This window comes from Pleurodeles waltl, chromosome 8, assembly GCF_031143425.1.
Source record: "Pleurodeles waltl isolate 20211129_DDA chromosome 8, aPleWal1.hap1.20221129, whole genome shotgun sequence".
In the NCBI taxonomy this organism is placed as follows: Eukaryota; Metazoa; Chordata; class Amphibia; order Caudata; family Salamandridae; genus Pleurodeles; species Pleurodeles waltl.
Genome location: NC_090447.1, coordinates 420,309,008 through 420,328,303, shown reverse-complemented (window position 1 = coordinate 420,328,303; position 19,296 = coordinate 420,309,008). Strand labels below are relative to the sequence as shown.

General features: G+C 46.8%; 1 protein-coding gene across 2 annotated transcripts in view; it reads left to right on the top strand.

Moving 5' to 3' along the window:
• Nucleotides 1-19,296, top strand: part of CYFIP1 (cytoplasmic FMR1 interacting protein 1) — a 546,797-nt gene that overhangs the window by 455,326 nt on the left and 72,175 nt on the right. For both annotated transcript variants that reach the window (XM_069204288.1, XM_069204289.1), the window contains exon 25: nucleotides 18,398-18,488. In XM_069204288.1, the coding sequence (XP_069060389.1) occupies nucleotides 18,398-18,488 (91 nt within the window). The remainder of the gene's footprint in view (nucleotides 1-18,397; nucleotides 18,489-19,296) is intronic.

Sequence of the window (19,296 nt, the reverse complement as noted above, 5' to 3'; positions counted from 1 at the left end):
GTACCCCTCACCAAGCACATGTACACTGCCTTGCAGCTTGTGTGTGGTAGAGAGAAAAAGGCAAAGTCGACATGGCACCCCTCGCAGGGTGCCATGCCTAAAAACAACTGCCTGTGTCATAGGTAAGTCACGCCTTTATCAGGCCATGCAGGTCTAAGTCATGGTGTACTATACTACAGGTGAGGGCATAGTTGCATGAGCAATATACCCCCATAGTGTCTAAGTCCATTCTTAGACATTGTAAGTGCAGTGTACCCATATTAAGTTTATGGTCTGGGAGTTTGTCATTACGAACTCCACAGTGCCATAATGGCTTCACTGAATACTGGGAAGTTTGGTATCAAACTTCTCAGCACAATAAACCCACAGTAATTCCAGTGTGGGATTTATTGACAAATGCACACAGAGGGCATCATAGAGATGCCCCCTGTATGTTAGCCAAACTGCTAGTGTAGGACTGACTAGTCTGTGGCAGCCTGCCACTTTCCGACAAGTTTACGACCACATGGGGTGAGTGCCTTTGTGCAGTCTGTGGTCAGAAACAAAGCCTGTTCTGGGCGGAGGTGCTTCACACCTCCCCCTACAGGAACTGTAACACTTGGTGGTGAGCCTCAAAGGCTCAAGCCTTGGATAACAGTGCCCAAGGGCACTCCAGCTAGTGGAGCTGCCCGCCCCCCACCCTCAAGTACAGTAGCCATTGGCTACTGCACTCTGACACTTAAAACACCCCTAAATGTAGGACTTAAGAGCCTCCCTGAACCCAGCTCACCAGATTCCTTGCGACCTAAAAAGGAGGACTGCTAAGCTGAAGATGACAACTGATTTGGCCCCAGCCCTATTGGCCTGTCTCCTGCTTCAAAGAACCTGCAAAAGAACAGCAACGCATCCTGAGTGACCAGAGTACCTCTGCCAAGTTCCAGAGGTCTGCCATGCACCTAAAAGGACCAAGAACTCTCGTGGACAGCGGCCCTGTCCAAGAAGAAACCAACAACCAAGGACTCCCATCTCACTCCGAATGCGTGAGTCCTAACCACTCTGCACCTGACGCCCACGGCCCGTGTCCAGGTGGTCCAACCAGCTAGAGAGGGTCCCGAGACAAATGCGAGCAAGTGCCCACGCTGGGTTGACCTCTCCACCCCTCCACGATGACGCCTGCAGAGGGAATCCCGAAGACACCCCTGTCCGCGAAAGCTCTGGACGAAGATATCCGACGCCAAAGGACCGACTGCACCCGCAGCCCCAAGGCCCTGGAGAAACCGGCACCTGGTGAAGCCATGTTTACCAGGAGGTCCTCCTCCCTGTCCGACTGGTGGTGTGCCCGAGACACCCCCTAGACCTGGTCTGCAGCCTCTAAGTGACCCCCAGGGTCCACTCTTAGACCAGCATTGGAAACCTGACGTCCGGTTTGCACCCTGCACCCAGCTGCCTAGTGTGTTTGGTGTCTACTTGTGGCCCTTCCAGTGCTCAGCTAAATGCCCCAGGTCTGCCCTCCGAGTCACGGGTACTTACCTGCAGGCAGACCTAATTCCGAGTACCCCCTGTCTCCATAGGAGCCCATGTTAAATTTGCTCATCTTTGACCTCTGCACCTGGCTGGCCCTGTGTTGCTGGTGGTGGGTGTTTGGGGTTAACGTGAACCCGAATCGGTGGACTCCCTAAAACCCGGAGACTGAAACTGTAAGTGTTTTACTTACCTGTAAAATGATCTTACAGTTCTTCCCCCTAGGAACTGTTTCTGAAAATTGCAGTGCCCATTTTTTAACAGATTATTGCCAATATTTAAAAAACTGTATCACTTGTCGATTTCAAAAAAAGTACTGTTGATGCCTGTGAAATACGAATCTATTGAAGTACTTGCCTGCAACTTCAAACTTGTGGTTCTAAAAATAAATTAAGAAAATATATTTTTGCTATATAAAAACCATTGGTCTGGCTTTGTCATTGAGTGTGTGCTTCTTCTATTGTCTGTGTGTGTACAAAAAATGCTTTGCCCTACCCTCTAATAAGCCTAACTGCTCAACCAACCTGCCACAATAGAGAGCATTAGTATTATCTACTTTAGCCTCTGTTAAGCCTCTGGGGACCTCCTGGACTCTGTGCACACTGTGGGCCTGATTACAACTTTGGAGGAGGTGTTAATCCGTCCAAAATGTGACGGATATACCACCTACCGTATTACGAGTTCCATAGGATATAATGGACTCGTAATACGGCTGGTGGTATATCCGTCATTTTACCGTCACTTTTGGGACGGATTAACAACCTCCTCCAAAGTTGTAATCAGGCCCTGTATCTTATCTCGTTTTGATGTAGTATATACAGAGTCAGCTTCTTACAGCTTGTAAATCTATTTACCTGATTATGAAGGTCTTTCTCTATCTTGGGGATTGACTGTTGGGGCCGGCTCGCCACAAGCAGCCGTCAACCAACTCCAGGCTATGGTGGTGTTTGGAAGGCTTTGTCTTATACTCGACCTGCACCTTTTAAATCTCTTCCTGAACCAGGCAAAATTTAAAATGCCCACGTCCACTCAGGTTTTGTCTGCCCTGGATCTGGTAGACTGGATGGTAGCGTTAAACTTGCAGGACGCATATTTTCACTTTCACATCCCCATCCTGCCAGCCCACAGATACTACCTGCAGTTCACACGGTCCACAAGCACTTTTAGTTTATCCTGCTTCCCTTCATCCTTACCACTGCCCCTTAGGTGTTCACCAATGTGATGGCGGTGGTTACCGCACACCTTTAAAGGGGGTTCAGGGTCTTCCACTACATCAACTATTGGCTGTTAAAGACAGGCTCACCTCAAGCAGTCATCTCCGACTTCTAGACTACAGTGAACATCTAGGGTTTCACTATCAACGTCCCAAAGTTACACCTAACTCCCTGTCAGACACTCCCTTTCATCTGAACTGTTATAGACATGCTGCAGTTTCGGGCTTATACTCTCGAACTGCAAGTCCAGGATATACAGGCTATGATACCAATGTTTAAGCCTCTATCCTGTGTTTGGGTGAGGCAGCCTCCTGAATCCTGCTAGTAACACATGCCCATTTGCACATGAAGGCTCGACAGTGGAACTTGAAGTTCCAGATGGCGCAACATGAGGGCAATCTATCTAACTTGGTCCAGATCTTGGAAGGAACTGCAAAAGACCTGCAGTGTTGGCTGACAAATCGTGATTGGTTCAGCTGCAGATCCCTCTTCCTTCAGTAGTTAAAATTGACTGTAGTGACAGATGCAAAAATTCTGTGCTGGGGCGGCCATCTGGGGGAGGTGGAGATCAGACAACTCTGGTCTCCAGCAAAGTCTGTACTTTGCATAATGTATTTGAGCTTCTGGCTGTTTGCTTGGCATTGAAGTCCTTTCTTCCCTCCAACAAGGGAAGGCAAATGTAGGTGTTCACAGACAGCGCCACTCCCATGTGTTACTGCAACAAGCAGGGCAGGGTAGGTTTGTGGATCCTTTTTCAAGAGGAGCTGCACCTCTGGACATGTCTGTAACACCTGGGCATTTCCTTGATAGTTCAACACCTGGCAAGCTCTCTGAACACCAGGGCGTACTAATTGAGCCATCGATGCCTAGCAGATGACAACTGGCATCTTTATTCAGACATGGTGCAAGGCCTCTCTCAAAAGTGAGGCGAGCCTTGGTTAGAGCTGTTTGCCACTCCTGAGAATGTGCAATGTCAGCACTTCTGCACGCTGGAGTTTCCAAGGAGGCTTTTGGTCGGAGACCCTTTACTTCTCTACTGGAGCTCCGGCCTCCTGTATGTCTGTCCGCCAATACCACTCCTGCCCAGAAATCTCTAGAAGATCAGGAAGAACTGGGTGTTTTATTTTTGTTTAAAGTTACTGTAATTTAATATTTTATATTAAATGTTCAAAATTGTTTTTCTAAGTTCATGGGAATTGTATTCTTATATGTCATCCTTTAGCTTAGACTAGAGTAAGAATAGTAAATCTAACCTTTCCAAAGATCAACACTTTCCATACTGTTACTTAGACTTAGAGTGGAAATAGTAAATTTGATCCCTCCAAAGTCCAAGACTTTGCTTAAACTGGATAGAGAATAACAAATTAAACCCCTTCAAAGTCCACCACTTTCCCTAATGTTGCCTAGACTAGAGTGGGAATAGTAAATGTATCCCCTCGGACGTCCAACACTTTCCCTACTGTTGTTTAGATTCATGTGAGAATAGTAAAATGAATTCCTCCAAGTCCAACGTTTTCCCTACTGTTACTTAAACTGGAGTGGGACTAGACTACGTAATGTTTCTGGAGTCCAACGCTTTTCCTCATATTGGTAAAATGGAATTTATAGTTCTTGTTTTAGATTTAATATTTTTTTTTTTTTTTTTTAATGTTTATATAATTTTCAGTAAATGTGTTTTGGGGGTTTTCATATTTTACTATTTTATATATTGTTGAAATTAAATAATATATTTTATTGAATTGTTTATATTCCTGATATTGTTTTTTATTTATGTATTTTGTATAGTATATAAATATATATTTGTGTGTACGTTAATATATATGCTTTTCATAGTACTATGCTGAAAATATGTTAAACTTTATAATGTGAGTGAAATATTTTTGATTAATTATGTCAAATTATATACAAATGTACATATACAACTATATATAGATTTATATATAGCATTAAATAATTAGTGGATTTTTTTACTTTACATTTGAAATATTTAACATTAATTATATATGTATTAGAAAAAAAATATTTTGTGTGTTTTTGGACAATATTACTTCCATTATAAGTACAGGAGCACAATATTGTGCTAAATGATATAATTTAGATACAATATTGTTCTCAATGATATTGTGTTATTGAACTGACTATGGCAAACCTCTTGATATATTTGGGGTTCACTATTAACATACCGCAGTCACACCGGACTCCTTCTGAGATGCTCTCCATCCGAGCCATTCTGTACACAGTTTGGTTTCCTGCCTTTTTCTGGAAAGGTGTATCCAGGACATTTAGGCTCTGATCGCGATCTTTCAGCCCTTGTCCTGGGTTTCAGTGAGGTCAACTCTGATGCTGTTGGTACTGATGGCCTCCTGCATCCCGCTGGTCAAGCACACCAGGTGGCAGATGCAAGTTTTGCAGTAGGATCTGAAGTCCCAGTTCACCGAATATAAAGGGGACCTTTCTGACCACGTCCAGATTTCACTGGAGATTGTGAAAGATCTGCAGCAGAGGTCTTTGGACCACGATAGGATCAGTGGCGGATCTTTCTCCCGTACCCACCCAGAGCTGACAGTGGTGATCGATGCATCGTTTCTGGGTTGGGGTGGCCACTGGGGAGAGGTGAAGATCGTAGTTCTCTGGTCTCCGTTGGCATATGAACCACCTGAAGCTGCGGCAATCTGCTTAGCGTTGAAAGGCTTCCTGCTGTCCCTCAAGATGATGCTGGTACAGGTCCCACGAATAAAACATCTGTTCCGTGGTACTGCAATAAACAGGGCAATGTGAGGTCACAGACCTTATGCAAAAGGCCTTTTGCCTCAGGAAAAGGCTGGGCCACCAAGGAATTTTCCTGATGGGGAGGCACCTTGCAGGATAACTGAATGCTTGGGCATACAAGCTCAGCCGCCAATGCCTAGCAGATGATGTTAGCAACTATTCCTGGAGGTGGCTCAAGATCTGTACAGCGAATGGGAAGAACCTTGGCTCGATCTGTTTACCACCATTGAAAACTTGCAATGTCAGTAGTTCTGCGTGTTGGAGTTTCCAAAATGAGTCTCGGTCAGAGATGCGTTCTGCCTCAAATGGAACTCGGGAATCCTGTCTTTTGGCCGCTATGAGTCCTGCCCTGTATTCTCAAGAAGATCAGAAGCGACCAAGCCCAAATCATCCTCGTCACTCCAGTTTGGGCACAGAGAGTGTACTCAAGCTGAGCTTGAACGTTTGTCCTACGATCAGACTGTCCCTCTAGGAGGACCTGCTGTCACAGCAATAGGGTAGGGTTCTGCACCCAGGCTGTCACAATCTCCACCTTTTGTGCTTGAGATTGAGAGGCGATAGCTGAACACCTTCGACCATCCTTCGGAGGTGGTTGATGTCATCTTCACAGCTATGCGTCCCTCCACAAAAACTATACACCTTTTATTGGGATAAATTTGGGGTTTGTTGTGGAACTTGCCAGATTGACACCCCCTCCAGGATACGTTATCTGACATTCTGCTATTGTTCTGTCTCTTGTCTGGCAGGGCTTTGCTTTGGGCACTGTTAAGGGTCATCATTTAGCCCTTCTGGCCTTCTTTAGGTTGCCAGATCAGCCCTTGTTTAAGTCACTGGTTGTGATGCAATTCTTGAAAGGGCTGCAACACATTTCCCCCTTCTCTGGTCTTGACTTAGCTGATGTGCACCACATTCGGGGTGCTTCACCTCTGTCCTTTAACGCTTCTTACTCTCAAGACTGTTCTTCATTGCCAGCACCTTGGCATGGTGTGTGAGGGAGCTTCAGGCTCATTCTGTCATTCTGCCATACACTTCCTTCTTCCCACACAAACTGATTCTGCAGACATGGGTATCCTTACTGTCGGCAGTGCAGAAGAAAATCATCTCTCACTGGACCATATTCTGCATCATGATTTGCTATAGAATGATGAAGAAGCAGCCTCAGGAAGGACTGTGTGCTCATTTTACTAGGGCCAAATCTGCCCCACTAGTCCACGTCCTAGCCGTTTTCCAGGCAGCTACATGGGCATCCCTCTATATGTTCACAAAGTATTCTTGCCTGGAGAGTCAGGTTCGCAGAGAGGGACATTTTGCCAGCTCAGTCCTGCGGGACTTACTGGCTTGAGTCCAGCCACTGACCCACCCCCAAATAGGTACTACTTTAATATCTGTTCAAAAGGTGCGGAATCTGCGGCTAGACGTTCATTAGAAGAACAAGTTAATTACCTTTGATAGCGCTCTTTCTGGTAGAGACTCTATCTAGTTGCAGATCCCTCACTAACCCTCCCATCCTCCGCATTCTGTGGTTCGACTCCATCTTTCAGTAAGATCCCAAGTCGAGGAATCTGCACATTGTCTACCGATTTACTTTTGGTGCTCTGCGCTTGAGGTCATGGAGATTCTCAAAAGGAACTGATGTTAGTATGCAGGGGTGGTGCCTGTATAGGCCCTCATTACAACCTTGGTGGTCGGTGTTAAAGCAGCGGTAACACCGCCAAAAGGCCGGCGGTTAAAAAAATGAGATCATGACCACGGCGGAAACCGCCAACATAGACACCCACTTCAACACTCTGACCGCCACGGCGGTAGCAACAAACACCGCGGCGGTCACCGCCAACAGACAGGCGGAAGACAGTGTACCGCCCACACTATTATGAGAGGCCAATCCGCCAGCTTTTCCGGGGCGGTACCAACCCCATCAAAAACCACGGCGGAAACAGTACATCGAAGGGGAACCACTCACCTTTCAACACTCCACGAAGAACCAGGACGCCATGGAGCCCGAATTGCAGATCCTCCCCATGTTGGTGTATCTTTTTATACACCACGAAGTAGAAAGAAGGCGGTGGCGGTGACGACGGTGAGTACTGCACCTAGCACACGGGAGGGGAGGAGAGAAAATACATACACACAAACACATCCAACAACAATACTGATACACCCCGTCACCCCCTGGAAGAACGCAAGGACAAAAGGAAATGAGTCTAACCAGTGTTATATTGGAACATTCAAATAAGGCAAGAGAAAATCAAATAACAGTATATACAAAAGTTCACATTATATACACAAGGCCGTACACTTTCCCTTGTAAATGTCCGTGGACCAGTGGGCCAAAAAGTCATGGGCGAAGCCCATACATGACACCTACCTCAAAACGGAGAGAACACTGCAGGGGCATCAGGTCGAAAAAAACACAGGCACCTCAAGGGGAAGGGGAGGTGGGGCACCTCAGCCGGAAGATGGCACGACGCCACTGCCCCTCGAGGGGCCTCCATGCCCACTGCTTGGTCCTGGGGAGTGCAAAGCCACAGTCTCTCAAGTGGGGGGTTTGCCCACTGCTTGGTCCTGGGGAGTGCAAAGCCACAGTCTCTCAAGTGGGTGGTTTGCCCACTGCTTGGTCCTGGGGAGTTCAAAGCCACAGTCTCAAGTCGGTGACATGGTCCACTGGTTCTGGAGGGGGCATTGTGCCCAGAATGCTTGATCCTGCCAAGGATAGGGTGAGTGGATGCATCTATCCACTGGTTCTGGAGGGGGCATTGTGCCCAGAGTGCCTGATCCTGCCAAGGATAGGGGGGGAGTGGATGCATCTATCCACTGGTTCTGGAGGGGGCATTGTGCCCAGAGTGCTTGATCCTGCCAAGGATAGGGGGGGGGTGGATGCATCTATCCACTGGTTCTGGAGGGGGCATTGTGCCCAGAGTGCTTGATCCTGCCAAGGATAGGGGGAGTGGATGCATCTATCCACTGGTTCTGGAGGGGGCATTGTGCCCAGTGATGCTGCACCTGGGGTGTGGCAGTTACCCTCCTGTCACCTGGGTGTCTGAGCCACGAGATGTACATGGAACAGGTAGCATGATACTCCATGGAGGCAGAGCCACACTCCATCCTGCGGCGACTTATGCTGCCAACTGCTGCTCGTGCCAGTGCTGGTGGTGGTGCCTCAAGTGGCGTGTCCAGGACGCCACCTGCAGCCTCGGACGGCTGCTCACTGGTGATGCTGCTGATGTCCAATATAGTGGTACCGGCTGGGCATGTGGCGGTGCAGATGGTGATGCGGTGGCTGCGGCGGAGATGCTGCTGGTGCTGGTCGTGGTGCAGGTGTCTGTTGTGTTGGTGGGAGACACCATACCGTCTCTGGCAGCCTCGGATGGCTGATCCTTTGGGAGGATGCTGCAGACTGACGTTGTGGCAGCGGCTGTGCAGGTGGCGGTCGTTGCGGCGGTGGTGATTGTGGTACAGGTCGCTGGCATTCCTGAGGAAATGGTGGTCACCAGCCCCTCACCAGGAGTCATCGTGCCCTGATGTGACTTGCTCTTTGTCTTGTGTCCCTTCCCCACCTTGGCAGTCGCTGCTGGGACCTTGGCACTGTCCTGTCTGTGTTTGGGTGAGGCCTTGCTGGGTGGGTGGTGCGACTTTCCCCTGCTGGAAGCCGGCCCTTTTTTGACCTTGACAGGTGGCGGGATCGTGTGGTCCATCACATCTGTAGTTGCCACACTGGCAGCTCTGACGGGTGCCCCCTGCGATCCAGCCGGACTTGCATGGATCACAGCAGATGCAGATGTGGTGGCTGAGGTGCTGGGCTGGGATCTAGACATCCTAGCCCTAGGGGACGGATGGGGGGGAGGGTGTAGGGAAAAGGTTAAAGTTAGCTAGGGAAAGTTTTTTAGACACACTGGGATGGGAAGATGGAGGGGGTGTGGGAGTGGAGGAAGAGATAGTGGTTGTAGGAGGTGTATGTCTGCTGAGTTTGGGTGAAGGTGCATGGGCTGGAGGCTGTTGTGAGGTGGGTGGCTGTTGAGTGGGTGTGTGCCTGCGTTCGTGGACTTTGGGAGGAGGGATCACAGACACACTGGGAGAGGACACAGGGGACGTGTGAATGGTAGTGGGGGTTGTGATTGCACGTGAGCGGTGTGTTGTGATGGGAGTGCTGGTGATGGAGGCAGTGGCTGATGATGTAGTGCATGCAGGTGTGTGTCGAGACGACACTGGGAGGGAGGTGAAGGACGTGGAGGAGGGGGACACAGTGGAGGAAGTGGATGTTGGTAAGTGTGCATGGGTATGGTGCTTGTGTGAGTGCCTGTGTTGTGTGTGGTGCTTATGTTTTCCTGAGCCACTTTTGTCTGTTGATGTGTGTGCATGCTGGTCTGAAGGTGTGCTTGGGATAGGGTGAGGTAGAGGGGATTGGGTCTGGGAAGTGAAAGTTGGAGGGGGGAGGCTGGACACAGGGACAATGGCTGCCATCAGTGCTGAGGCCAGAGCCTGAAATGCTGTCTGTTGGGCCCCACGCCAGAATGAATGCCCTCCAGGTATGCATTTGTTGTTTGCAAATCCTTCTTGACTCCCTGGATGGCATTCAAAATGGTTGACTGCCCAACAGTGAGGGATCTCAGGAGGTCAAAAGCCTCTTCACTGAGGGCAGGAGGGCTGACTGGGGCAGGGCCTGAGGTGCCTGGGGCGAAGGAGATGACCACCCTCCTGGGTGAGCGGGCAAGGGAAACACGCTGAGTGGCTGCTGGGAGGGCGGTGCTGGTAGGAGGGGTGGCGGCTGTACCTGTAGTTGGGGTGGGCACTCAATAGAAAAAGCTACCATTAGATGAATGTGCACCAGTACATCTCCCATGTGAATGCCAAGTATCCTGGCTCTGTGCATGATGCCTATATCTTGAGGAATAGCAGTATCCCTTATGTGATGGGCCAACTCCAGAGGCACTGGGTGTGGCTAATAGGTGAGCCCAAGGTCCCCACACATTATAAGTAGGTGTCTGGGTATGGAGTAATCCCTAAGGGTTAGTGTGTGTCTAACAGGTATCCCTCGAAATTTGCAGGTGACTCTGGTTACCCCAACCTCACATGGCTACTGACCCCAGTGAGGAATGTCAGGACAAGGGCAGAGGAGTGCTACAATGAGGCACATGGGCGAACTAGGAGTATAATTGAGAGGACATTCGGCCTCCTGAAGGCCAGATTCCGGTACCTCCATCCAACAGGTGGCTCCCTGTGCTACTCACCGAAGAAGTTGTGCCAGATCATCGTGGCATGCTGGATGTTGTACAACCTTGCATTGAGATGCCAGGTGCCTTTTCTGCTGGAGGATGAGCCTGGTGATGATCTTGTGGCAGCTGTGGAGCCTGTGGACAGTGAGGAAGAGGAGACAGAGGAAGAAGATATTGACAACAGAACGAACATCATCATGCAGTACTTCCAGTGACACACAGGTAAGAGACTGTAACTCCTCTTCCCATTTTAGTATCCTTTAGGACATTGTACATGGCAGCCTCTTAACCTCTGTCTATGGACACTGACTGTTCCCTTTGGATTTCCTTTTTGCAGATCTGGGTACCTCATTCTGCCTTCTGCTGTGTGTACTGCTGCCCAACAACTGTCATACATTGGTATGAGTAAATGAACATTTACATTGCAATTTGTTGCTAATGTTGTGATAATACATTTGAGAAAGATCAGAATGACTCCAGATTGGGTTTTGATTAAAGGGTGTTTATTTAGGTGCTAATGGGTATAGGGGTATGTGCAAGGGGCTGGGGTGATGGTGGAGGAAGGTCCATGGTAGAGTCCAGTCTCTTGGTATCACAGGTGCATTGTCCAAGGGGGCATGGGAAGGGGAGCAATGGCAGTTCAAGGTGGACAGGGTAACGGAGTGGGACAGAAGGGTGACAATCAGGAGGGTCCTATTTCCTGGCGGGGGTCTTGGCCATGTTCTCTGTCTTCTGCCTGGATCGCAGGGACCGTTTGCGGTGTAGTTCTCCTTCTGCAGGGGTTGGGTGCTGGTGGCCTGATGGTCCTGTGGCGGGGCCTCCTGTCCACTAGCGCCGGCGGAGGTGGAAGGCTGTTCCTCGGTTTGGCTAATGTCAGGGGCCCTTTGTTGAGCCACTCCCTCCCTCATGGTCTTGCCCATATCAGCCAGCACCCCTGCTATGGTGACCAGGATGGTGTATATTTTTGTGAGGTCATCCCTGATCCCCATGTAGTGTCCCTCTTGCAGCCGCTGGGTCTCCTGAAACTTGCCCAGTACCGTGCCCATGGTCTCCTGAGAATGCTGGTATGCTCCCATGATGTTGGAGAGTACCTCGTGGAGAGTGGGTTCCCTGGGCCTGTCCTCCCCCTGTCGCACAGCAGTCCTCCCTGCTTCCCTGTTGTCCTGTACCTCTGTCCCCTGAACCGTATGCCCACTGCCACTGACCCCAGGTCCCTGATCATACTGGTTTAGTGGGGTTGCCTGGGGTCCCTGTAGTGGTGGACACACTGCTGATTGACGTGTCCTGGGGACAGTGGCATGGGCCAGCTGGGTGGGTGCTGTGCTGGTGTTTCCTGAGGGGGAGGTTCTGTGGTGGTATGGGACTGTGGCAGGGGAACAGACTGTCCAGAGGTCCCAGATGGGCCAGGCTGGTCATCCTGATCCAGGCGTGCAGAGCTGCTGTCATCACTGTGGTCCTCTTCTGTGGGGGGACTGGATATAGCTGGCACCTCCTGTCCGGTGACGTTGGGTAGGGGTCCTGTTGGGATGCAAATGCATTGTTATTGTATCTGTGTGTGACATCTTGTGCAGTGGGTGTGTTTTGCCTATATAAATGTGCTTGCACTTTCGCCTTGGCCTTGTGTGATTGCTGATTAGGTGGGCTGGGTGAGTCTCTGTACTGGGCATGCTGTGGTGATGGGTGTCCATGCAGGTCTGTGATGGGTGTCCATGCATTGTTGTTGCATGCAGGCCTTGGTATTGGGATGGGTGGGTTGTGATAGTGGGGTAAATGTGAGGTGTTGGAGTTATGGGGGTGAGGGTAGGGGTAGGTGTTTCTGATGGCATGCAGGTTGGGTGGGGGGATAAGGTAGTAAAGATTTGACTTACCAGAGTCCAGTCCTCCTGTACTCCTGCGAGGCCCGCAGGATGCATGATCGCCAAGACTTGCTCCTCCCATTTTGTTAGTTGTGGGGGATGGGGGGGGGGGGTCCACCGCCAGTCCTCTGTACAGCAATCTGGTGTCTTGATACCACGGAATGTACCTTCCCCCATAGGTCGTTCCACCTCTTCCTGATGTCATCCCTGGTTCTTGGATGCTGTCCCACGGCGTTGACCCTGTCGACGATCCTCCGCCATAGCTCCATCTTCCTTGCAATGGATGTCTTCTGCACCTGTGATCTGAATAGCTGTTACTCTACCCGGATGATTTCCTCCACCATGACCCTTAGCTCCTCCTCAGAAAACCTAGGGTGTCTTTGAGGTGCCATGATGTGGTGTGAGTGATGTGTGAGGTGATGTGTGGGCTGCTGTGTTGTGATTTATTATGTGATGTGCGTGGATGGTGTATGTGTGATGGTGTCCTGTGCCTCTGAGTGAGGGTGTGGTCCTTGCTTTTCTCTCTCTGCTTGTTATAATTTGTTCGTTGAAAGGGTTGTGGGTAATGTGGGTGTGTGTTTTATAGTGGTGAGGGTGTAGTGTGTGTGTATGTGTGTCAAGTGTGTGTAGTTTGAATTATCCAATGTGGTTGTGTTTTGTAAGTGTGTGGGTTTTTTGAGCGCGGCGGTGTGTACCGCCAATGGTTTACCACGGTTGTAAGAGCGCCGCGGTGATTCGTGGGTCGGGATACTGTGGGTGTATTCCTGTTGGCGTGACGGTGTGGGTTTTGCTATCGCCAGTTTTTTTACTGACCTTTGGTGTGGCGGACTTGTGTGTGTCCGTATTGTGGTGGATTTCTCTGTGTGGGTCATAATACCCGTAGCGGAATACCCCCACGGTCAAGGTATGTTGGCGGCCGTCGGCACGGCGGTAAGCGGAATTTACCGCCAGGATTGTAATGAGGGCCATAATTTCTGGAGCGGAACAGCATCAGTGCTGAGTTGCAAGATGCCATCTTCCAGCACGCAGGATACTATTGACAAGCGTCTGGATCCATTGTGATGCCTGGAAAGTAAAAGAAAAGGTGATGAATCTGTGCTAGATAGTCTCTATCTAAAGTATGTTACTGAAGGTTAGTAACTTGTTTGTTAGTGTAGATATCACACCGAATTGGTGTTAAATGCTTCAGCTACACACCTGCCCAAGCACCTGAATACCCTCTCAGGGGATTAGGGTGCTGTACAAATAAATATAACATAAATAGTGCTTAAACGCACAAGCTGATATTAATTTCAAAAATACTACTTTAACCTTGGGGAGTTGACCTACAAAGTGTGAAAGTTTGCACAGGAATACCCCTTACAGTGATAATTTAATTTTAAAATATTGCATCTGAGGTTAAGGCTACCTGTGTCTACAGAAGGGTGTGCGAAATTCGCATAATTTGCTTTCGTGTAATTATACAAACTTTTGGGAAGATTGCATGGAATTACACGAAATGGAAATCCTTGTTTAAGGTAAAGAAATAACACAAAAATGACAATTGGAACACAATCAATAGTCGCTTGCCCTCTGGCCGGTTTTGTAATTCCTGTATTATTACGTGCACTTGTGGTAACATTTTATCACAAACATCATGTAATTACACTGCTTGATATTCTAGATTATGCCTGTGTAATTTACATTTCGCCCTGGACTATTTATATACATGGTTGTAAGTGGCATTGTTTTGCCAAAATTTTGTACCCACGATATTGACTACCTCTAAATTGTGAAGGCAAGCATTTATAGGTATGTGTATATTTGTTATTCTTAACGCCACCTATATGTATCATGATGAGACCGAGATAGATAGATACATGCAGTTAAGAACAGTAAAACTGTACTTGCATACATATCCTTATCTTCACAGTCTAGCTGTAGTTGATGTTCTGGATCTGATATTTTGTCAGGATGATTTCAACGTGGTGTTGTGGTAGAACCCCATATAGCTCCATGTCTATTTTTGTTGATTAGAGCTTGTCTTTTCTCCTCTAAAGAGCCCTTGTTCAGATCTCACTCCTGCCTTGATGCTGTTTCCTTTGTGCCTGGGTTTCAAAGCACCATTAGTTATGAAGAGAGCTAAACCATGGCTGGCAGCTCTGTTGAAAGCTCCTTTCCTTCTGCCCTGGTTTCAGCTACTCTTATCAACTCTGTTGTCACGTAATGATTATGTATTAAGCATGTAAAGGAAGGATTAATCTTCTTAAATCTGCCCTGACAGTATACAGAGTGTCTGGTCTGCCTTTTCACTCGTAAGCCGAGCAGATGTTGCACAAGTTTTAGATTGGGTGGGGGCATAAGCTGTATGTCATCCTCACTGTCTTCAACACGATTGCTAACTGAATTTTCTCTCCTGCGGCACCGCCTGCCTCCAGCAAAAGAAGTAGAAATTAATATGAAATAAAGGTGCCTCAACTTCAGCCACGGGGACCTTTGTAATCTTTACCTAAATATCAACCTGCAGTCAGACTGGTTCGCAATAGTACTTTTTTTCAAAACAATAAAATGCACACCCTTTCCTAATAACCATTTTTATTCCTGATGTTTGCAGAAATGTCCACAATGATCCCCTTACAGATGTTTGTTGTCAAAAGATGCAGGACCATTTCGTGAAGCCAAAGTGCATATCCAAAGGAAACTCATCGCAGAAGATTGAACCATAGGACGACTGTCTTAGGCCTTCATCCTCTTCGATTGCTACATTAATACACTGTTGGTGTTTTGTCTGCCTGCAGTTCTAGCATTCTAAGTGTGTTAGAAAAATACTGATGCAGTGGAACCTTCCTACTCAGTAACGAAGCAACCTTCTTCCCTGAGAATGGTTCGGTAGAAAAACCCTTAACTAGTAGCCATTTTCATTCCTGATGCTTGTATAAATTTCCTCAAAAAGCCCCTCTCAGATGTTTGTTGGCAGAAGCATGCTGCACCATTTTATGAGGTCTAGACTACATGCAAAGGAAACCCATCACAGAAGCTGGATGAGTAGGACAACTGGAGTTCCTTCTTTGATTGCTAAGTGAATTGTGTATGTATTGTGTAATTGAATGCCTCCCGTGCCAGAAATAAAATGACTGAAGCAATAGATCCTTCTTGCTCTGTACCAAAGTAAAAACCTTACCTGATAGTGATTCAGAACAATAATATGCATCCCCTTTTCCAGCAGTCATTTTCATTCCTGATTTTGCTAGAAATTACATCAGAAAGTGCCACCAACATAAATCATAAAGCACTGGGAAGACTGCTGCTAGTAGGCCAACAGTGTTCTCCACACCTCCATTGTTTATAAAGTTAATCCCAGAGTTTTGTCATGAAAGGAATATCATACCAGCTGCTCTTAATCTGTGGTCTGGCGGCCCCGGGGCGGGTCCACCAAGCCTACTCAGGGGTCTTTGAATGCTTAAAATTAAATAACATTAACAGACTAATAAAGTGTATATAAATAATGAAGTAGTTGAAAAATGTAAAATGTTCTTGAAATTGAAGGCTAAAAAATTAAGTTTGTATCCACAGACTGATTTCTGCGAGCAGCAAGTACATGACACAGAATATTGTATGTACAATGTGGGGCCTCAATTGAATTTAGAAAAGCTCCTACCTTCCCATTTAAGTTAAAATGTAGAGTTTTTTTGATTTTCTTATAGTTGTGAATTGCATTAGATAAAATATTGCATCAATTGTCTATCTGTTTGAAAGCTTGATTCTGTATTTTTGTTTATTGTTTTGTGGTTTAAATCACTAAAATTGTTTAGACGCAGTGATACTCAAAGTAGGCCCAGGGGCCACATGCGGCCCTCCTGACCTTTACATGCAGCCCTCTGGTCAGCAGCAGCACTGGGCTGCTGTTTACTCCACCCAGCACTAACATTAAAAAGATGATACACAAACGAGCTACGATTTATTTAAAGGTTAATTGAAGTGAGAGAAAGGAAGTATCTAGGATGCCCTGCACCACTTAAATTTAAGAACACCTTTATTTTTAAAAACAGCTTGCAGCTAAGTTGTAAAAATATGACAAAGTCTTGTGAAAATTCCAAAAGTGCATTTCATTAACATGCAGAAGCGTTTCACTTTAACATTGGTTCATTGAAATAATTTTTTTAAGTGATGCTTTTCAAACATGAATTTACAAACATTCATTTTTCATCCCCACACTGACAACAATGCCAATAGTTAAGTAAGAGGCAAGTCAGTTATTAGGTGCCCCCTTTGCCTGGCCTGACTTGGTATTATACGTGAGCAACATTACAGTATATTAGATCAAGAGAATATTTTGTACAGCACAAATCATGAAGCCTTATACTTAGAGCGCCTCTTATATGTAATAATGATGAAAAGGGAGGGAAAGTGAATTAAAACGATTCCTAGGATCACACAATTTGGTCAGGTGGGGAAGATGGGAAAGCTGGGATTCATCCCAGGTTTTCTGGTTTCACATTGTGCAATTCAGGCATTTAGATGTACATGCTTCGCTTCCCCTACACCCACTCTACCCTTCTCTCCTTCCCCCGCTCCCCAAAAGCACCACCCTGCTGGAACCACTGTGGCCCTCGGTCACAACACAGACCAAACATTTTGGCCCTTGGGAGCATTTTTGTGAGTACCCATGGTTTACAGCGAGGACCCAGTTTCCAATAATGATTCAGTGGGGGTCTACAGAAGTCAAAATGTTAAGAACCTCTGTGCTAGACCTTTTTGTGACAGCAAAGGTCACATGCAAAGGAAACACCTCTTAGAATGTAGATAAATAGGACCACTGAATATGTTTTGCAGTATAACACAGGAATGTATTTGTTATATGACGTATGCTTACAAAATAATCCTACAAATGTTCAGAAATATTTTATTGGGTGGTTAAGAAGATGTGAAGTGAGGGGCGAAAGCCACAGATTTAGTACATATGCGTAATACCTGAAAATAAACTAACAGCAAACAAGATCTTATGGTAATTCCGTTTCCATATAAGAGGTTTTTGGGGTACCCAAGGCTCATAAGTCTGGCTGATACAGTGGCAGAGTTGTGGACAGATTCATACACCAGTAACTGCTCATGCTTCTCCCATGGTCTATCTCATTCCTCCTCTAAGGATTCTCAAAGTTCTAGAGGATTTCGTCCCACATGTGGGAGTGTGATCGTCTGCGTAGTCCACTCATCTCTGAAGCAGGCAGAATAAGACTCTGATTTACCAGTTTACCTATGTCATAACACCATTTATTAATTAAGGGGGTTGATCTAGTTCTGATACAGCTCTCCAGTGCATCGCTGTGCATCATTTTGCTAAAATTAGCGCAAGATCTAGGAATCCTTTAACAGCCATCTTTAGTTTTGTGAAATGGTCCATTAAGCAGGCATCTGGGGTGAGAAGTCTTTCCCCATCTAGGAGATTGTCTAATTGCAAAGTTAGACACCCTTTTAAAACATGTAGACATCATTTCAAGCACAAACCATGTGATAGAAATCCACACTATGGTAGTCACGTCTGGTGCATTTATCATCCTCCTTCTCCAATATCAAATTTAGTAATTTGGGAGACATGTAGGTCATGTGTAGGTATTTGAATTTAGTATGTTTGAGCCTCCCATATAGCTTTGAGCAATAACTGATCAGGTTGGGTCATTTCTAGTAAGGGCTGGTAGTTTTCCAATGGAATGTATCTCACGTATGCTACCTCTTCTAAGTACATTGAAAGGCCAAATATGGACCTGTTTATAGATGCTTTACTTTCATCATGCATACATTGAGCAATGAATACATGGCTATAGTTTTTGGGACTGATGCATTGCTTCTTTCTTTTCACTGTCTCCTCTAGCTGCAAGGCACAATTCTGCAGTATGTCAGAACATTGATGGAAGTGATGCCTAAAATCTGTAGATTGCCAAGGCATGAGTATGGCTCACCAGGTATGTGTTTTTTCTAATTGTTCTTTAAATTGTGTGTGGTTGTTTCCTGCCGAAAAAGAACAGGCTCATTACCCATAGCCCACTGCGCAGATCAGAAAAAAACTTGAATTAAAAAACTAGCTATGCGCACAAGCCCTGTGGCTAAGCAATGCCTGCTTGCGATGGGTTGTGACAGTAGGACAGCAGGGTTTGGCTGCAGACCAGGCCCTGCAACTAACCCAATCTACTATTGGCTAAAAGCTGTGTACAGATGTGGTTTGCTGCATGGTTGGTTGGGAACAGTTATCACAAACACACCATGACGTGGCGATTGAATCATATGGTTCTATGTCTTTTATCTTTAGTAATAATTTCCAAGAAGTTCTATCCGCCCCTGGAATCTGCCTAGTCAATCTCGGGTAAATTCCAAGAATTGCATGAGGTAGGTTCATTCACTTAATGTGACATGCTTCGTCATTGGCCACCTCATCCCACCCTGGTGAGATAATACCACCCGGGTGGAAAAAACCTCAAGGGGGACTACCTTGGGGGAGTTCTTATAGATTATTTGTCTGAATATTTCTCTGGGATCCAGTTAATTGACTAAAAATACCTTGGGATAAACCACAAAGGTGGTATCCCGGTATGAATAACAATGCTAATAAAAAGTATTAATTCAGGACAGTTAGTGGTATAATGGCCCCCTGTGTCCTCCTATATTGCCGACATGTTTCTGTCCTTTCTTCAAACCCTATATTGGGTCTCGGGCATTTATCAGGGCTAATAGGATCCCTCATTTACTGTCATTGGTGAGTATCAGTGAAAAGGC